The sequence below is a fragment of the Phoca vitulina genome, unplaced genomic scaffold, assembly GCF_004348235.1.
Source record: "Phoca vitulina isolate PV1807 unplaced genomic scaffold, GSC_HSeal_1.0 scaffold14, whole genome shotgun sequence".
In the NCBI taxonomy this organism is placed as follows: Eukaryota; Metazoa; Chordata; class Mammalia; order Carnivora; family Phocidae; genus Phoca; species Phoca vitulina.
The window spans coordinates 6368778-6384436 of record NW_022589717.1 but is presented as its reverse complement, the minus strand read 5'-3'; the positions used below and the strand labels follow the sequence as shown (position 1 = coordinate 6384436).

The 15659-nt window shown below is 37.4% G+C and overlaps 1 protein-coding gene and 1 long non-coding RNA gene across 2 annotated transcripts in view; one reads left to right on the top strand and one right to left on the bottom strand.

Annotated features, from left to right (window-relative positions):
* LOC116637437 overlaps positions 1-15659 on the top strand; it is a 188646-nt gene that overhangs the window by 125956 nt on the left and 47031 nt on the right. The gene's annotated exons all lie outside the window — the stretch shown is intronic.
* On the bottom strand, positions 10109-10605 carry LOC116637435 (40S ribosomal protein S24-like). The gene has a single exon (XM_032412795.1). It carries the CDS (start codon positions 10603-10605, stop codon positions 10213-10215), a length of 393 nt encoding a protein of 130 aa, XP_032268686.1. The 3' UTR covers positions 10109-10212.

Below are 15659 nucleotides of genomic sequence, written 5' to 3'. Positions count from 1 at the left end.
CATCCCCCCACCTTCTTCCCCTCTAAAACCCTCTGTTTTCTTCCCCAGATTAGGGAATTTTCCGCTCTTATTCCTTCAAATAAATTATCTGCCACCTCTCTCTTTGTTTACCTTCTGGGATCCCTATAATGTGAATTGTATTATGCTTGGTGATGTCACTGAGTTCACTTAACCTATTCTCATTTTATTATTCTTTTTTTATTATTCTTTTTTCTTTTCCTGTTTTCCAGGTTGCTTATTTGTTCTTCTTCCTCCTCTAATCTGCTGTTGATTTTAGTGTATTTTTAAATTTTAGTTATTGAGTTCTTCATCCCTGTTTTTAATATATATATATATTCTGCCCCCCCCTTTGTTGAAAGTCTCACTGAAATCCTCTACTCTTTTCTCAATTCCAGTGAGTGTCTTTATGACCATTACTTCGAATTCTTTATCAGGCATATTGCTTATCTTTTCTTTTTTTTTTAAAGATTTTATTTATTTGACAGAGAGAGAGACAGCAAGAGAGGGAACACAAGCAGGGGGAGTGGGAGAGGGAAAAGCAGGCTCTCCGCAGAGCAGGGGGCCCGATGCGGGGCTTGATCCCAGGACTCTGGGATCATGACCTGAGCTGAAGGCAGACGCTTAATGACTGAGCCACCCAGGCACCTTGCTTATCTTTTTTTCATTTAGCTCTCTTGCTGTGGTTTTGTCCTATTCTTTCATTTGGGACATACTCCTTTGTCTCTTCCTTTTGTCTAACTCTCTGTGTTTTTTCTATGTATTGGGAAAGTTAGGTAAGTCTTCTGGTCTTGAAAGTGTGGTCTTATGAAAACTGGTTGTGTGGTGCCCTGTAGCATAATATTCTCTGTTCACCAGAAGCAGGAGCTTTAGGAGTGTCTCCTATGTGGGTCACATGTGCCCTACTGTTGTGGTTGAGCCATGTTTGCCTTTAGTCTAGTCAGTTGCAGTGGCCCACTTTGTCTGTTGTGTATGCACTGGGTAGGGTTTGGTTCCTGTGCTATTAAGTGGCCAATCTAGGGCCACTGTGGGCTTGTAGTTGGATGGTATCAACAGTCAGACAAGATCTGTGCCCTCAGCCCATTGGTCCATGGCTGTGGTGGGGCATTTTCTCTGTTCTCCCTGCCTTTTCCTCTGAGAGGCTTTTATAGGTGGGTGAGGCCCACAGTTAGGCCAGATATCTGCGTCTAGTCCTTCTGTTGGTGCTGAAATGCATCGACCTGCAGGGTACTCTCTCTGCCTTATTTCCTGAGAGGCTTTCATTGGTGGGTGCCCAGCAGTCAGACCAGGTGCCTGCCCCAGTCCGTCTGCTGGGGATGTAGTTGCACTGATTGGCATGGCACTCTCTCTGTGCTGCCAGCTATAAGGTTTTGCTGCTGGGACTGTGGGCAAACTGGTGTGTGGTTATCCTCACCTCTCCCCAGGGCAAGAGTCGCTTTGGAGTAGCACAGGTTTTTCTTCGGCTGTTTGCATGGTAGGAGCCACTTTGGAAGATATGCCTGCTGAGTGGGATGGGTTGGATGGGGTGGATTTGCAGGAGAACAGAGTGGGGGATGGCATGGATGAGCAGAGTTAACATGGTAAGTGGAGAGTGTTTGTACTTGTTCCTACAAGTGTCTGGTTATTTAGGCTTGGGTGGGGGTTGGGGGAGAAATGGCACCCACCAACTCTTTTGCTCTTGGAGAAGTCTCTTAAAGATCCCTGCCCCTCCAGCATGAGTTCTGAAATTAGTAAATCAGTCTCCTTTACTTATTCCCCAGGTGCTTTTCAAAATGCTGCTTCTATGCTCTATCTCCAGAGGGTTATTTGCTATGATGGCTCTTTAGGGGTTAGGGACTCATTCTTTATCACCTTCTGGCTCTCAGGGAGCTAAGCCCACTGACTTTTAAGGTACTCAGAATTAAGCCCCACTGACTGTAAAAACTTGTGAAGTTAAGCCCTACTGGTTTTCAAAGTTGGATGTTGTAGGGACTCATCTTCCCAGTGCAGGTCCCCTGTGCCTGGGTACTTGGTGTAGGATCTAATCCTTTTGCTTCTCTGTGCTTATGGTATTCCTCCTATTTGTAATTAGTCTCATTGGTGGTTTAGAGTTTCCCAACTGTGTCTTTGCCCCTCCTACCCTTTATAAGGCGGCCCCCTCCCTAGATTAATTGTGGAAAGTTTGTTCTGCTGGTCTTCAGGTCATTTTCTGAGTTAGTTGCACTGATGTGTCTGTTATCTCAGTGTGTCCATAGGATGAGCTAAGCTCAGGACTCTCTTACTTCGCCATTGTCCCACAAGTCATAACTGCTTATTTTTCCTGCAAAATGTGACCCCTGTCAGGGTCATAGGCCCTGAGAACACAAAGATAAATGCCATCATCCTTTAATCTTTTGAGAGAGGGTGATCCGTTCAGTATCCAAGGTACTAATTAAATTACAAAATGCAAACAGAATTTAATTGGTAGAAACTCAGAGGAAACTCTCTCCTAAATAAGTCTAGATTTCTTGATGAATTAGCTTGGTGGGATAAAAAGGAAGAGTAGATAGGATTTAGGTTCAGATTCCTCTGGGTTAGAATCACCAAGAGAGAATGCCATTTAGGGACTGAGAACATTTGGGGAGGGGTGAGCAAGTATTGTGAGTGAACATTTAATGTGTCCTTTGTTATTTGAAGCTTTCGTTGGACAGATTTTGATTTGGGATTAAATTTCAAAAGAGATCATTGGCCAATGGTGAACAGCCGGCCAACTGCCTCTTCTGATGTCCTGAAGCTTGAGGGATGGCAGCACAGTGCAGCAGCTCGGTGGCTGTAGCATGGTTCTCGTGCCTTGGAGTGAGGGGGTGAAGGAGGCCTGGAAGGCATGCTTTGTACTGGTGCAAAATAGGGACATCTCTAAATATAAACGGTGGTGGTGCTTGTGGTTAGTGTTCTCAAATTTTCTCCTTTCTTAGCATTTTTTATCTTGTTGCTCTTTTCTTCTTTCATCTGGTAGCCACAAGAAACTAATTTTCTCTGACTTTGGTCTTTTTGAATCTTTGGTCCATGATTTAACAAACACATTTTTTGTTTACTATTCCATTCTCTGTCTGATTTCATCTTCAGACTTACTCCATGAGGAGGAGTTATTAGTCTTATTTAATATTTGAGGAAGCCAAACCATGAAAGGTTTTAATGAGTTGAATTAGCTCTCATGGCTAGTGAGTTATAGAGCTGGAATTTGGATTCAGATCTTTTGATTTGAAGATCGCACCCTTGGCTTGATTGCTTTTACCTTTATACATAGTGGAAGTAAATGCGGAGAAGAACAAGATACAGTGAAAGGGAAGCACTGTTCCAGAAAATGATTCCTGAAATGCCAGAAACTATCATTAGTTTTTTTTTTTTTTTTTCAGAAGAACAACAATTCTGATATGATTTCTCGGCCTTGTTATTTAGGGAAATCACATCACAATGCTCTGTCACATCTTAAAAATCCTTAATAGCTGAAAATAAAGGGATGCCCTTTGGGGTAATTTCAATGAATTCCTTTTAACTTTTTATGTCTCCTTAAAGAGGCTATAGCTAAAAATGTGAAGGTGAGGGAACCGTAAATCATGGATGTTGAAATACTGAAAGCTGTGAACACAAATATTTCGATAAATATCAAGTGGTATCAAATTCTGCTGTGAAATTCCAAAGTGTAATATAATCCTTTAGTGTTAAGGCAAGAGGTCTTCAAGTGAACAACAGTTAAAGGTGGTAGCTTGGCTTCTATATTTTGAAGAGGGAGCAAAGCCTTAAGACTGCTGTCAGTCCAGAAACAGCACGGGAATGGCTGTTTCATGCCAGTGGGTTGTTTGTCTTTTTTTCTACTTTATGCCTTTCTTTTTGTTCAGTATATATACATTATATACCTATTACATATACAGAGGCCTTTGACATCAAAGATTCTGGTTCTGCAGCTTGGATAATCTATAAGATTATACTGACCATAACATAGCAGGCACATGCCAGACACTTGACCCCTAAAAGGGAGTCACAGGCCATGGCATATTTAAACACAGTGAGAAGTCAAGTTAACAGCCAGCATACTCTTGAACAAATGTGCATTGTTGTTACAATTGAAACCACATGCTGAGTAATATAACATAGGTGCAACCTAACTGAGAATGTGTGGACAGTTGGAATCATGCATGTATTATTATTTTTTAAAATTTATATTATGTCTCTGAGTCTTGGGGGCCCCTCACTCTGTTTTCTTAGTGGAAGTCAGCAACACAAGCTCAGCTGTATGGATGGACATGGGTGCTGGAGGACCAGTTCCTCTCTAGCTGCTGGGACAATGGGAAGACTTCAGCTGCTACAAGAGCCTAAGGACCCGATCTTTCTAAACCATGTCAAACCTGAACTTACCTAAGGGGCTAAATCACAGACTGCTGAAGCAGACATCTCTGAATACAGAACTATTTCAGTGGCTGTTTATTACTTTATGGAATATTCAGCCATAGACAATTGTATGAATAGATACTTACCAAACTAAACATTTCAAGCTTCATTTGGTTTGAAATAACACAAGTTTCTTTTTCTGAGGTCCAATTTTTTAGCTCATTTTTTGTTTATTGGCAGCCTACATTAAGACAGGTTAGAGATGTTGAATTTTGTCTGCAGGCAGATGAAAATGATGAAATAATGATTTATTTATGTGCCCTTTGTGCAGTAACAGCTAGAGTGGTCTGGAAATCCCATTGGTAGTTTCTTTTTGCTTCTGTTCTATATCTTTATTTTGTAGCCAGACGTGGAAAGCTTGAGGGGAAGGAGGAAGAGAGAAAGAACATAGGGTGTGTCTTCTATTCATCAGCAGCATTCTTCTCCTCTTTCAAGGAGCATGGGGTCTGTGGGAAGAGTGTAAACTCCACCATGAGAAAGGAACAAAGGTACCACTTGTTCTCATTTAGTATATTTTCTTCTCATATATTTCTACTTTCTCTAGGTAAAAGGAAAGGCTGAAGTTAAATAACCAGTCTCTCTGGTATTAAAGTGCTCTGACTGGATTTCATACCCACAGCCTATTTTACCACAGATAATATTTACTGTTCATTTAAAATTTTTCTATCAGGGCTTTTCCTGCTTTGTAAGTGTTCATTGATTTATTCATTCAACATATATTTAAGGACCTCTTTTCTACATAAAAAGTGCTATTTTTTGGCGGGGGGAGGAGATAAAGAATTATAACAGAGTACTTTTACTTATGTGTCTTTTAATTTAGACGTGAAAAAAAAACCCCACACTCATAAGATAAACTACACACCAAAAAATGAGTTTACAAAGCAACATTAGATGAATGGAATAGAAAATAAGTTATGTGAATCCAGAGACAGAGGAGACTCAGCATTTCACCATGGACAGGAATGATTCTTAGAATGAGAGAGGCCTTGTGCTGTGTGTTGGTAGTTCAGTAAAGGTTGGATGTGGGAGAGAAGACTTGAGGTTATCGTCCAAGAATGTGGAGTGATGAGAGCCAAACTGCAGAGGCAAAATGAGCATGGCACAATCAGGGAAGGTATGAGTAGATAGTGTGGCTGGATTGGTAGTTTCACCAAGGGGAATATCTACTTATTCTTTAATTTCAGCAAGTATTTATGGAGTTCTGACTGTTCTGTCAGGTGCTTTGGATACAAAGATGAAAAAGACAGACATGGTTTCAGCCACTGAATTGATTACAGTCTGGCAGATGATAGGGACAATAAACATTGGAACCAACAAATATATGAAATAAGAAGAAATTAGGTAAGAATTATTAAGAAACATACAAGGATCTGTGAGTGAAAACAGGGGAAAACAACTAGAAAATAAATAAAAGAACTGTGTGTATTATAGCCCAGAGGAGGCATTGTGATCATGTGTAGATAATTAATCAACCTAAGTTCAAATCCCAGCTCTGCCATTTGTTAGCTGTTGGACTTGGTAAGTTATCAAATCTGTCTGAGTGTAGTTTTGCATCTTTGTTAAATGGGAATAATACCACTTACCTCATAAGATTGCCATAGTATTTGAATGAAATAACATACAAACCAGCATGCATAGTTTTTGGGAACATAGTAGATACTCATTTAATATTAAAATCTGTCATTCATGCCCAAACACCAGAGATAGAGAAATGCTATATTTCTTTTAGAAAAAGACTCTGGAATCTTTATAATGACTATGAGTTGATATGATTAGTTAGAGAATCATGGACAAAGCATCCTTCACTAATTATACCTGTTGGGATGGTGGTGGCTTGGCTAACAGACAGGTCTTAGTCAACAGCCTTAAAATCTCAACATTCCTCTCACAGAGCCCGCACACATGCATATGGATTTGTTTTCTCTACAGTTATTTTGGTTGTGAGAGGTATATATTTTTTTTCATGGAATGAATAAAAAACATTTTGGTTTAATGACTGGAGGGTGGAAACAAATTCAGCAGGTGCTGTTTTCCTTTTGGTCAAAATAATTACAGTACAAAACTCTCATTCTATCCACAGAAGTCCTTTTTCTCCTTCAGGAGTCACTGAATCAAGTCGAAGTTATATTAGAATTTTGAAGTATCCTTTCTTTTCTCATTAAAATGGGGGCTCTGAAAATCTGGTGGAAAAACATTATCTTCTTGGCCAACCTGACATGTTGTGTTCCACTAGTATAATGATGGAAGCCTCATGATGCCAGCAGGATACTCAGGGTGGTTGGTAGTAAGTATTAGGAACAAGACGTGGTTTCTGATGTGCTTGGAACAGTAATACTATCCGTGAAGGCAAAATTCATATTTTCCTATGTGAATATTAGTGGTGCCATTATTTTCATTTGGTGGTATCTGACAGGAAGTTACTCTGTCTTGGCCAATACAGTTCTGTTGTTGTTGGAGGTACAAAGAAATTGGAGAGGCAATTTCATAAAATAGTGGGGAATTTGAAGAGCAATTGACCTTCAAGAATCCCTGAACTCATGCATCTTATGGTTTCCAACTGGTCTGCACTGGAGTTCTCAAACTGGATGTCAAAAGTCAAAACACTAAATCAACAAAATATCAAGTCAGAGCCATTTTGTTGTCAAAGGAAACCTTCATTTGTCCTTTGCACAGTAAGATTTTAGTCTTTTTGATGACTGCTATTCTGTTTTGACTTAGTTCATGTGTAGGCATGACACGTCCTCATTCCAGAAAAGATTTAAAGTAGACAGTGGACATAGATTTTTAGGGCTGTTACTCAGGAAAAGACAACTTAGAACTTCCAAAATATTTTGTGACACTGGATAGTAAGCATTAGTCATCTTCTTTTATTCTGCATACTTTTATTTCTATAAATTTCTTCAATGGTTTCCAGCTGTTTCTTGTCCCTTTGGCTGCTTCTCTTGCCCTTCCCATTCCACGTGGTCACTAGCCATGATCCCTGAGCTCAGCAAAGGCTTTGTTGTGAGGAAGGGAGATGTGCTCTGAAGTGGACATTGATATTGGACTGAAGTGGAAATGAACAGGTTGCTGTTCTTGCTTAAATGAAGAGAAATAAAACCAAAATAAGTGGTAGAAAATAAATGTGGATGAAATATTCCACTTCTAGAAATTCGTACTTAATCTGACCAGTAATATTCATGATGATTATATTACTGAAATTTAAAACCAAGAATAAAATACACCCTGAAATATCTGCCAAGCAATAGACATAATTTTTCCATCATTAAATAAATGTGCTTCACCAGGGCTTAGTCCTGGATTAGGCACAATTTAATTTTCCCTGACTACCCACTATGAAGTCTATCAGTTCAAGATGGCAGATGAAGTCCATTCATTTGAACACATCTCCCTCCCATGGAAATGTTAAAATGAGAATGGGTAATGATTAATGAAATAAACACAATGAGAAGAGTGGAGAAGTGTTTCTTGAACAAATAAAATATTTTAACACGTATCTGGAAGGCAGAAAGCAGATGGAGTGACAATTAGGGAAAAAATGGAGGAAACTTCAGCCTAGAAGACAAAGAGAAGGTCTGCAGTTTATCCTTATGTTTCTAAGTAGTACATATGTGGCATCCGGAAGTCTTTCTTGATTCCTTCTTTATCTCCCACAATCAACAAATAATCCATGCTTACTGATTTTAGCTCCTGAATATCAACAGGGACCTGTCCTGAAACATCACCTTTTTTCTATCACTCCATTGTCCTGCCTTAGTTCCAAACCTTCGTTGTCTCCAGTTTTGACCATTTGTAGCAGCTTCTGTTTTGTCCTGGTACCTCCATGTGTGGCTTATACTAACCTTTTAAAATGCAAATCTTATTAACCATGCCACCTTCTTATTAAACCTGGAAATAGCTTCCCATGGCTTTCAGGATAAGCACCTTAGCAGAGAATGCAGAAGTCATCATAGTCTTCATCTTTACCCTAGTGATTAACTCCAATCCATTGCCCCTCTCCATATGACTGTCCATATTTACTATCCATGTTCCAACAGTGCTGAACTTGCCCTTCCTTGGACACTTTGCAGCTTTTCATTTCAGTGCTTTTGCTGATACCCTATTTTGATTGGAGTGTCCTCTCTTTGGCCATTCTCTTATCTCCATGACTTCTTTTCCTGCCAAATTTCAGTTTATCTTTAAAAATCCTACTTAGCAGTAACCTTCTTTGTGAAATCTTACCTCCATGCATATATTTATTATAGATATAAATTTTATTGAGGTTATTTTAAATGTGCATTTCTCTTATTAGACTGTGAGCTCTTAGAGCAAGACTATGTATTTGCAGCTCCAAGGCCAAGTTTGTTTGTTTTCCTTCAAAATTCAACCATTATTTCTTTAAATATGTCTTCTGTCCTCTGCCTTTATAGAGACTCTAGGTATACTTCTGTTAAGCTACTTGAAGCTGTCCCACAGCTCCCTGATGTTGTGTTTTAGTTATTTACTTGACTTTTTTTCCCTTGTGTTTTGTTTGCATAGTTTTTGTTGCTAAGTCTTGAAGTTCACTATTTTTTTTCCTTTGGCAAAATCTAATATTTAATTAACCTCATTCAGTGTATTTTCGTCTCAGACTCTGTGGTTGGCATCTCTAAAAGTTCAATTTGCATTGTTTTAAAAAATAACTTCCATGTCTCCACTGAACTTTTTTTTTTTTTAAGATTTCATTTATTTATTTGAGAGAGAGAGAGAGCATGAGCTGGGGGGAGAGGCAGAGGAGAAGCAGACTCCCACTGAGCAGAGAACCCGACATGGTGCTCAATCCCAGGACCTTGAGATCATGACCTAAGCCTAAGGCAGATGCTTAATCGACTGAGCTACCCAGGCAGCCCTCCACTGAACTTTTTGAACACATGGGATGAAGTTATGACTATTTTAATGTTATTGTCTGCTAATTCCAGTATCTCTATTACTAGTGGTTTGTTTTCTGTTGATTGTTTTTTCTCCTATTATGGGTTGTATTGTTCTGCATTTTGGCATGCCTACTAATTTTTTATTGGATGTCAACCATTGTGAATTTTTACTTTATTGAGTGTTGGATATATTTCTTTTATTTCTATTGGCATTTAACTTATTTTTTAATTTAAAAAATTTTAATTCCAGTATAGTTAACATACAGTGTTATATTAGTTTCAGGTGTACAGTACAGTGATTCAGCAATTCTATACAATACTCAGTGCTCATCATGATAAGTATACTCTTAATTCCCTTCACTTATTTCACCCATCCTCCCCCATTCATCTCCCCTCTGGTAACCATAAGTTTGTTCTCTACAGTTAAACACTGTTTTTTGATTTGTCCCCATTTTGTTGTTCATTTGTTTTCTTTTTTTAAAAGCGGCTTTATTGAGGTATCATTGTATTCACAAAAAAAGCTGCACATATTTAATGTATATGATTTGATGAGGTTGGACATACATATACACCCATACCATTGCCACACCAAGATACCATTGCCACAATATATATATTTGCTTTATTTTTAATATTAAAAAATTTAATATTTAATGTTTTAGGTGCTTTGATATTGGGTGCAGATGTATCTGCAGTTGTTATATCATCTTAATGAATTGACCATTTTATCATTATATAATATCCTTCTTTGTTGTGACCATATTGATTTAGTCCCTTTTGTTTGATATAAATATAGCTACCCCTGCTCTCTTTTTAAAAACATTCTTAGTTTATTAATCCTCTCATGAAAAATCTGCACAATCACCACAGATAAAGCCACTGGCCACATCTTTACTCCTTCTCTTGTCCAATCTCCAGCTCACATTTTGCCAGCACCAACATTGGCTTTTGCAGTCCCCCTGACTTTCTTCATTCTGTTCTTGCATTCCTTTTGCTGTTTTCTTGATGTCTTTTTCTTCTCATATAGGCCATGTCTTGCGAGTCTGTGTTTGGGTTCATTTTTCTTTGCATAATCCAAGGAATCATAAATTATGCCAAAGCCAGTTGTCTTGCCACCACCAAAATGGGTTCTGAATCCAAATATAAATATGACATCTGGTGTGGTCTTGTATGTTTTGGCTAGTTTTTCCCAAATTTCTCTCTTAGGTACTGTTGCCTTTCCAGGGTGAAGGACATCAATGACCATCTGTTTCTGCTGAAGTAGTCGGTTGGTCACGAACTTCCTGGTTTGGATAGTTACTGTGTCGGTCATGATGGTGGCCGAGCTTCAAGCAGCCAGGCCGAGCTTCAGCAGCCTGTTCTCTTTTGCTTACTGTTTCCATCCCATTACTCTCAGTCTATGTGTGTCTTTAAATCTGAAGTGAGTCTCTTATAAACTGCATATAGTTGCATATAGTTGAGGCTTGTTTTATATATATAAATATATATAATATATAAATATATGAAAATACAATATATAAATATATAGTATATAATATAAGTATATATAAATATGTAATGTATAATGAAAATATATAAATATATAACATGTATAAATATGAAAAATATATATTCTTTCTTGGAAGATAGAAGTCTTCCATAGTTTTGCTTAAAATGTTGCAGAAGATAGATATTCAGAAGACATGTTCAGAAGAAAATGTTTAGAATTTAGAAGCCTGAGAAAATGCTTTCTAGCATCACCCTAATACCAAAACCAGACAAAAAATTCCATAAAAACAACAGACCAACATCTCTCATAAACATCTATGCAGACAATGCTATTAAAAAATGGTCAAGAGGGCGCCTGGGTGGCTCAGATGGTTGGGCGTCTGCCTTCGGCTCAGGTCATGATCTCAGGGTCCTGGGATCGAGTCCCACATCGGGCTCCCTGCTCCTTGGGAGCCTGCTTCTCCCTCTGCCTCTCTCTCTCTCTCTCATGAATAAATAAATAAAATCTTTAAAAAAAAATGGTCAAGAGTTCTGAACAAATACCTTAGCAAAGAAGACATAAAGATGACAAGCATATGAAATGATGCTCCATATCATATGTCATCAGGGAAATGCAAATTAAAACAACAATGAGATACCAATCATAATGGCCGAAATCCAGGGCATTCATAACACCAAATGCTGGTCAGGATGTGGAGCACTAGGCGTTCTCATTCTTTGTTGGTGAGAGTGCAAAATAGTACAGCTACTTTGGAAACAGTTTGATAGTTTCTTACAAAAGTAAACATACTCTTACCATACAGTCCAGCAATCACGCTCCTTGGTATTTATCCAATCATTTGAAAATTGTATATACACCAAAACCTGCACACAGATGTTTATCATAGCTTTATTCATTATTGCCAAAAACTTGGAAGCAATCAAGATGTCTTTTGCAGGTGAATAGATAAATAAACTATGGTACATCTAGAGAATGGAATATTAATTAATACTAGAAGGAAGTGAGCTACAAAGCCAAAAAATGATGTGGCAGAACCTCAAATGCATATTACTAAGTGAAAGAAGCCAATTTGAAAAGACTGTACATCGTATGATTCCAACTTTATGACATTCTGGAAAAGACAAAACTATGGAGACAGTGAAAGGATCAGTGCTTTCTAGATATTGGGGAACAGGGAGAGATGAGCAGGCAGAGCATAGGAGATTTTTAGGGAAGTGAAACTATTCTGTATGATACTATAATGGTGGATAGATGTCATTATACATTTGTGAAAACCCATAGAATGTACAAAACCTTGGTTAACCCTAATGTAAACTCTGGACTTTGGATAATGACTTGTGACAAATGTGCACTTTGTTGTGGGATGTTGATAGTGGAGGCAGGATTTGTGTGTATATGGAGGCAAGGGTTATATGGAAACACTATTTTTCACTGAATTTTTCTGTGAACCTGGAGATGCTCTGAAAAATAAACTCCATTTAAAAAATTCAAGATCATCAACCAATGAAACTTTGAACCATTTTAGGGAATCATTATTTCTATTTGGTTTTATGATTTAAAAAAATACAAATTTCCCATTCCATCCCTCTCACAACCATATACCTACTTCCTGCCCCCAAAGCTACTATTAGAAGAAACATTTTCTTACTGTTGTCTGTATTGACACACAAAAAGTGCAGAATATTCTTTTGTTCATGCTGAACTCTGAGAACAAAGGACTCATTTATTTTATCTGTTACTTATCTGATCCTTTGGTATAGGTTTCACTGAAGGGCATGGCAATTTTAATAAGTAATGTTTAATAGATACTCTATAGATCTGGGTATAGTTAAATATTTGTAAAGTAACTCAATGTATAGTGAATACTATTTGTGAATTTGTGAATACTAATTGTGTATTGCTGAGGTAGCTTAGTTGTAAACCAACCACCTTTGCATGCTGAATATTATAAAGTGAGGTAAGGGAATGTTCAGCTTCAGCTTCTTAGCTTAGTCTAGTTCTATGATTGAATGTGACAGCTGGATTTCCTTCTAGATACAAGACCAGAATTCTGCCTTTCATCCATTTTGTTTACTTTTAATGACTGAAAAGACAGTGAAGTAGCTGTGAGTGAAAGAAGAAAATAAAGAGAAGTAAATGTTTTATCTAATAAGTCAATTTAGAAATGTCTGTGCTGACAGCCAGCTCCTTCATATTTTTCTCTGAAGGAGATATCTCATCCTCTCTACTCAGAATAAACTATCTTCCTCCAAATCTGTAATTCTTGAGACCTATAAGAAAATTTAGGCTATGCTAGAAATAACCCTTTAGTTTTATTTTGATTTTGTGATTTTTTTTCTTTTAAGGAATTCCTGGGATTAGGTTAGGGGTTTTCCTGATCTGGTGTAGGTTATTGGAGAATTATTTCTGTGTGTGCAAGATTAGGTAATTTTTTGAGTTTGCAAGATTCTTTTTTTTTTTTTTTGGACTCCACATTTCATTTATTCAACAAATATTGTTGGTGTACCTGCACTGAACCAGGTTCTGAAGTAAGTTTGAGAACACTTGTGAAGTACTGTTTGTGACATTATGTGATCATATTTACTCTGTTGCTGAGTTCTCTTATCAAAAAATTTTTAAAACTTGTAAAAAGTATTAGTTATTAGAGTATACAACTGGAATAACACAGGAAGATAATTTGTGCATTACTTCTTAGAATTGTTAAAATTTTGTGTTACTCAACACCAGCTACTCTACAAGATATAATTTTCTGACAGGGACATAAACTAACTTTTTTGTGGACTAATGTAATTAGGTGCTAGATGATAGCGTTTAGTTTGTTTTATTCTTGAATTTACATTAGTAAAAATCATTTCATGCTCTATAATTTTCTAATACAAATGAATCATCCTTCTATAAAATAGTAAGCTTTCCTAGACCCAAAAATCTGTTATTATATAATATATATATTCTGAGCACCAGAATATTTCTAGAAATTTCAACTATGGACTATTATATCTAGAAGATATTAATTCAGAACTTTAGAAATGTGTCTGACTCTGTCTATTGAAAGTCCAAAGAGAAAATAAATGGAAGTAAGAGCTAGTTCTTTGAAAAGATAAACTGTGGAAGGAGCCGAAATGCCCTTCAACAGATGAATGGATAAAGAAGATGTGGTACCTGTACACAATGGAATATTATTCAGCCATCAGAAATGATGAATACCCACCATTTGCATCAACATGGATGGAACTGGAGGGGATTATGTTAAGTGAAGTAAGTCAAACAGAGGAAGACAATTATCATACGGTTTCACTCATATGTGGAACATAAACAATAGCACGGAGGACCATAGGGGAAGGGAGGGAAATCCAAAGGGGCAGAAATCAGAGAGGGAGATGAACCATGAGAGACTATGGACCCCAAGAAACAATCTGGGGGTTTCAGAGGGGAGAAGGGTGGGGGGAGAGGGTAACAAGGTGATGGGTATTGAGGAGGACATGTGCTGTGATGAGCTCTGGGTGTTATGCTTAACTGGTGAATCATTGAACACTGCATCAAGGACTAATTATATACTATACAGTGGCTAACTGAACATGAAAAAAAAAAGAAAAGATAAACAAAATGAACAAACCTTTAGCTAGACTCACCAAGAAAAGAGAGAAGACTCAAATAAAATCAGAAATGAAAGAGTCAATGTTAAAACTGATACCATAGAAATACAAAAGATCATAAGAGATTACTGTGAACCATGTTACACCAACAAGAAGGGATGGGTAAGTTCCTAGAAACATACAGTTTTCTAAGACTAAATCATGATGAATAGAAATTCTGAACTGATTGAGTACTGGTGAGGGAATTGAAGCAGTCATCAAAAGTCCAGGACCAGATGGCTTTACTGGTGAGTTTTACCAAACATTCAAAGAAGAATTACACCAATCCTTTTTGAACTCTTCCAAAAAATAGAAGAGGAGGGGATACTTCCAAAGGCATTTTTCAAAGCCGGCATTATCCTGATAACAAACCAGACAAGGATGCCCCAAGAAAAGAAAATTACAGGTCAGTATACCTGATGAACATAGATGCAAAAAATCCTCAACAAAATATTAGCACACCAAACTGAACAATATGTTGAAAAGATCATACACCATGATCAAGTGGGATTTATTCCAGGGATGCAAGGCTGGTTCAGCATCTGCAGATCAGTCAGTGTGATATACCACATTAACAAAATGAAGGATAGAAATCATATGATCATCTCAATAGAGTCAGAAAAAACATTTGAAAAAATTCAACATCCGTTTATAAGAACTGTCAACAAATGGGTACAGAGGTAATGTACCTCAACATAGTAAAGGCCATATATGACAGGCCCACAGATAACATCATACTCTACAGTGAAAAGCTGAAAGCTTTTCCTCTAAGATCAGGAACAAGAAAAGGACACCTACATATACCTACATACCCACACCACACCACACCACACCACACACACATACACACACACACACACACACCTAAAATCATTAAGATTATTCCTTAATAATAATACTAATAATCTTTGAGCTGTTGATTATTAATAGTGACTTAGGAAAATTTTAAGGTATCTTAAAAATAATGCCTTCATCTTATTTGATTTGGAAGGGGAATCTTTTCAATTGCTGAAGTTTAATATGAAATAAAGAATGGTGGTTAAAGAGTAGTCTATTCATGCATGTTATATCCTTCACACTGCCACTGTCATTAAACATTTAGTCACTACACTTTAACTTTTGGTGCTCTTTCTATATATAGACAGTGTTGTTTTCTGAAGTCATTGATTATATTTCTGGGACATTATGAAATGAAAATAATCATCATCTAAAATCAAATAAAAAATTCAGAGGCTGTAAAGGGAT